The sequence below is a fragment of the Meriones unguiculatus genome, chromosome 14, assembly GCF_030254825.1.
Source record: "Meriones unguiculatus strain TT.TT164.6M chromosome 14, Bangor_MerUng_6.1, whole genome shotgun sequence".
Taxonomy (NCBI): Eukaryota; Metazoa; Chordata; class Mammalia; order Rodentia; family Muridae; genus Meriones; species Meriones unguiculatus.
This window is the reverse complement of record NC_083361.1, coordinates 35130900-35134499: the sequence shown is the minus strand read 5'-3', so window position 1 is coordinate 35134499 and position 3600 is coordinate 35130900. Positions and strand designations below refer to the sequence as shown.

The window sequence follows — 3600 nt, the reverse complement described above, 5'->3', positions numbered from 1 at the left end:
TTGAACTCACTATGTAGACTAAGCTAGCTTCAAATTCACAGATTCACATGCCTCTGCCTCTGGAGTGCAGATTAAAGGCATGGGCTATCTCAAATCTTGACTTTATGATCAGAGCAGAACCCAAGAGGCTCTCAGCTTGTTTCTACCTGGGAACTGTGTCTGAGTTAAGGCAGCAATCCTTCTTTCCCTCATGTTCAAAAGCAGCAGTGTTACTGCTCAGCCAGTAAGCACTAGCCATGTGTGCACAACAACCTGACTCTGGATTCCTACATGCAGGTAATAAGCCTAGTGCAGTGGCCTGTGGCTGTGAGCCCAGTGCTGGGGAGTTGGAGTCAGGAGGATCCCAGCTAGTCTAGTCCATCAGTGAGTTCCAGGATTAGCACCAGAGACCCTGTCTCAAAAACAGAAAACACAACAAGAAACAAACAACAAACATTAGCAGCACCATAACTTTATTCGTGGTGGTGTGGAGACAGAGTGGAGGAGGTGAGTAACCCAGGCTAGGGCATGGTGAGAGGACAGTGGCCACTGGAGGCTGATGGCTCCAGGGGAGCAGAGCTCAAGTTCATGGTCAGATTTTGCCTGGGAAAGTCCCCTGCTTGATCTGCTCGGTCCACTGCTGTACCTGGAGAGGCAGAGGGGACCCCCTGGTGTTTGCTCAGCCTGAGTCTGAGGCTACCACCCTCTCCGCCAGCCTCTCTTCTCCGCCTTCTCACCCAACTGATGGGACACAGTGAATGGAATACACGGAAATAGTACTCGCAGGGCTGCGTGTTCTTCCCGCGGCGGACCATGTTCTTCATGCACCTGTGGTAGTCTGCAGAGAGCCTCAAGGTGGGAGTAGAGTCCAGAGACAAGCCACGCCCAGTCAAGAACAGTAAACACACCTTTCCTCTAGACCTTGGTCCCACCCTACTATTCTTGCCTTGTCCTTCCAGGACTCATCTGCACCTGTTCCAACCATTAGGGTTCCTCCTTTCTACTATAGACTACCCGAGCCCCCAAACTCCCTTCTTAACTGAGCTACCACCTAGAGAGGTCTAGTCAGCATCACCTTGCCCCTCCAGTACTCAGTTCCAGATGACTACAGATCAGGCTCCTCCCTTCACCTCAGGTACTACTCCTTTTCTCTTGACCTTGTCCCCCTCACTCCTGGTCTTGCCCTTTACTGACAAGGCTTCATCCCTCCTGGCTCAGTCCATTTCACTCCAAGGCACTCTTACTCCCTCCAGACAAGTTGCCTCCCTCCACTCCAAGCCCCGCCCCTCCATGGCTTGGTCCCACCCACTTGGTGCAGGCCCCGCCCCTCCAGGCCACGGCCCAGCCTTCCATTCCAACGGTCCCTGAGGGTCTCCAGGTGGGGCCTCCCCTCTAAGTTGGCCCAACCGGTCTCACCCAGGAAATTCTGGTAGCAGTTACGCGTCTGGTTCTGGTTAGGGAAGCGAGGATCGAAGGGCGGCGTTGCCCATTGGCCCGGAGGGGGCTTCTGTGCTTCATCAAACATCTATGTGGCAATTCCTGCTGGAAGGGGTGTGGTGCTCCTTGAGGCCTAAAGAGAAGCTCCTAGCTTCAACCTTCCCAACTCCTGACCCATTCTAAACCCCATCCACCCTGTCCTCACCAGAATAAAGAGAACCAACCTAGCTGGAACACCAGGCCTGCGGAGTCCACGGTGACTTTAGCTTGAGAGTGAGGCTGAGGCTGAGGCTGATACCGAGAGCGCAAGGAAAAATACGACCCTCAGGCTGCATTGGTTGGCCCCCAGAGAGTCCCAGCCAATAGGAGCCGTCTGTAATGTGGAGGTGGGGTCACTGGAGGCCCCTCCCCCTGTTTCTTGCAGGCTGTGCCCTTGGGCCACCCGTGCACGAGAGCGTTCAGTCACCGAGGCCTTGAGTCTCAGACTAGGATTTTTAATCCCCCGAGTAGCAAGCTTCTCCCTGACATCTGCCCCGCCCCACCCTCTCCAATATATAAACATATTTAGCTCTGGTCTCTATGGGAGAGGGAGGATGTCCCCCTCCCCCACCACACACGGTGTTGTCAGCACTCTGCGTCTTACAGTCGGGGTGCGCAGCACCCTGTCAGCCTATGAGAAAAGGAGGAAAGAGAGTATGATTGCTGGCTCCTGAGACCACTCCTCCAGGGCCAGGTCTTCAGGGTCTCAGGGGTACCTGGCCCCACTGGGCTTCTGGACAATTTGCTGACAGATCGAGTCTCCTGCATTATGTTTTCTTGAATATTTGGGTCGCTGCTTACTGCTGGGAGAGAAAGGCAGAGAATGTTTTAATGGGCTAGCAGGGAGACAGGTATCTAAAGCTGTTATTTATGCCTTAAAAAGCAGTCAGTATATTATTCCTTTCTAGTTCCAAGAAATTTTGATCACACCTCTACACCCTTCCACACATAACACATTAGTAGTCATTCCTCATTCCTCCATCTCCAACTACTTTTAAACCACTATCTGCTTCCTGGCTCCACAGATATATTAACATTTCGTAGAAATATCTTATTTGATTGGCTTCTGGCGTCTGTTTCCTTCACTTGGTATATAATACTTTATTTTTGTTTTTATTTTTTCCTCCCTTGAGGTAAGGCCTGGAAATTGGCTGGCTTGGAAAGGGTTATATAGATCAGGATGGTCTTAACCTTAGAGAGCCACCCACTTCTGCTTCCCAAGTACTGGAGTTAACGTGGGAGAAGGATGGCATACCAAAGATGCTAAGCAGAGATCAGAGGACAATTTGTGGGACTTTGTTCTGTCTTGGAACTCAGCCTGGGATCCAGGCTTGGTGAAAAAGAACTTTTGCCTTCATGTTGAACTCCTGATCCTCATGCCTCCACCTCCCAACTGCTAGGACCAGAGGTGTGTACTACCACAACCAATTTTAGTTGGTGCCAGGATGAAATCCAGGGGCTCCCATCTGCATGCTAGGCAAGCAGCGCTCTACCATGTGAGCTATGTGTCCATTCCCTTTGTCTCATCTTCACCCTTCCTCGCTGAAAAACTTCCTCCCATCTCACAGTTCCGATAACTCTGCCAAAGTCACTTCACCTGAACTGTAGGCTCCTGCACATCCAATCACCTGTTACACATCTTCCCACTCATTTCAAGACCACCACCCGGAGCCCTTTCTGCTCTGTTTTGCCCCACTGCTGCCTGCTGCCTTTGCGTCCGACGGGTCTCTGAAACTCTAAAACACCTCAGCCATGCTCAACATCAGGGATGGTTAACGTTGTCAGCTCGACACGATCCAGCAGCATCTAGGACATGAACTCCTGGGCACATCCATGTGGGATAAATTGGGGTAGAAAGACCTAGTGTCAAAATGGGGCCACCATTCTGGAGTCTGGGGTACCAGCTAAATAAAAATGAGAAAATGGGACTGAGGAGATGACTCAGTGAGTAAACTGCCTGTTGTGAAAACATGAGGACATGACTTTGTAACCCTAGAACCTATGTCAAAGCCAGGGATGGTGGCACACTTCTGTAATCCCAGCACAAGCGGGCTTGGAAGCAGGTGGATGTCCAAGGATCATTAGCCAAGCCCATTCCATCCACAAACGGCAAGCTCTAAACTCAGCGGGAAATTGTCTCAAAAA

The 3600-nt window shown here is 51.3% G+C and overlaps 1 protein-coding gene across 4 annotated transcripts; it reads right to left on the bottom strand.

Moving 5' to 3' along the window:
* Positions 1-435: 435 nt before the first annotated feature.
* Positions 436-1799, bottom strand: LOC110561068 (cytochrome c oxidase subunit 6B2). Of its 4 annotated transcripts, none has more exons than XM_060367125.1 (4): positions 1641-1799; positions 1396-1563; positions 717-817; positions 436-625 (listed from the first exon to the last, which is right to left on the bottom strand). In XM_060367125.1, the coding sequence occupies exons 2-4, from the start codon at positions 1502-1504 to the stop codon at positions 572-574; spliced, it is 264 nt and encodes an 87-aa protein (XP_060223108.1). In that variant the 5' UTR covers positions 1505-1563; positions 1641-1799; the 3' UTR covers positions 436-571. The 4 variants fall into 4 exon arrangements, with proteins under 4 accessions (XP_060223108.1, XP_021513003.1, XP_021513002.1 ...); XM_021657328.2 differs by having other exon boundaries at positions 1396-1521; positions 1641-1798; XM_021657327.2 differs by having other exon boundaries at positions 1396-1518; positions 1641-1796.
* Between the last annotated feature and the right edge of the window lie 1801 nt (positions 1800-3600).

What these genes read in the sequence shown, in the direction of transcription:
- LOC110561068 (XM_060367125.1), bottom strand. Translation starts at nt 1,504, where the DNA reads ATGTTTGATGAAGCACAGAAGCCCCCTCCGGGCCAATGGGCAACGCCG. An exon ending in CTGCTACCAGAATTTCCTGG is followed by an intron (nt 818 to 1,395) that starts GTGAGACCGGTT and finishes GGCTCTCTGCAG; the next exon opens with ACTACCACAGGTGCATGAAG. An exon ending in CACTGTGTCCCATCAGTTGG is followed by an intron (nt 626 to 716) that starts GTGAGAAGGCGG and finishes CTGCCTCTCCAG; the next exon opens with GTACAGCAGTGGACCGAGCA.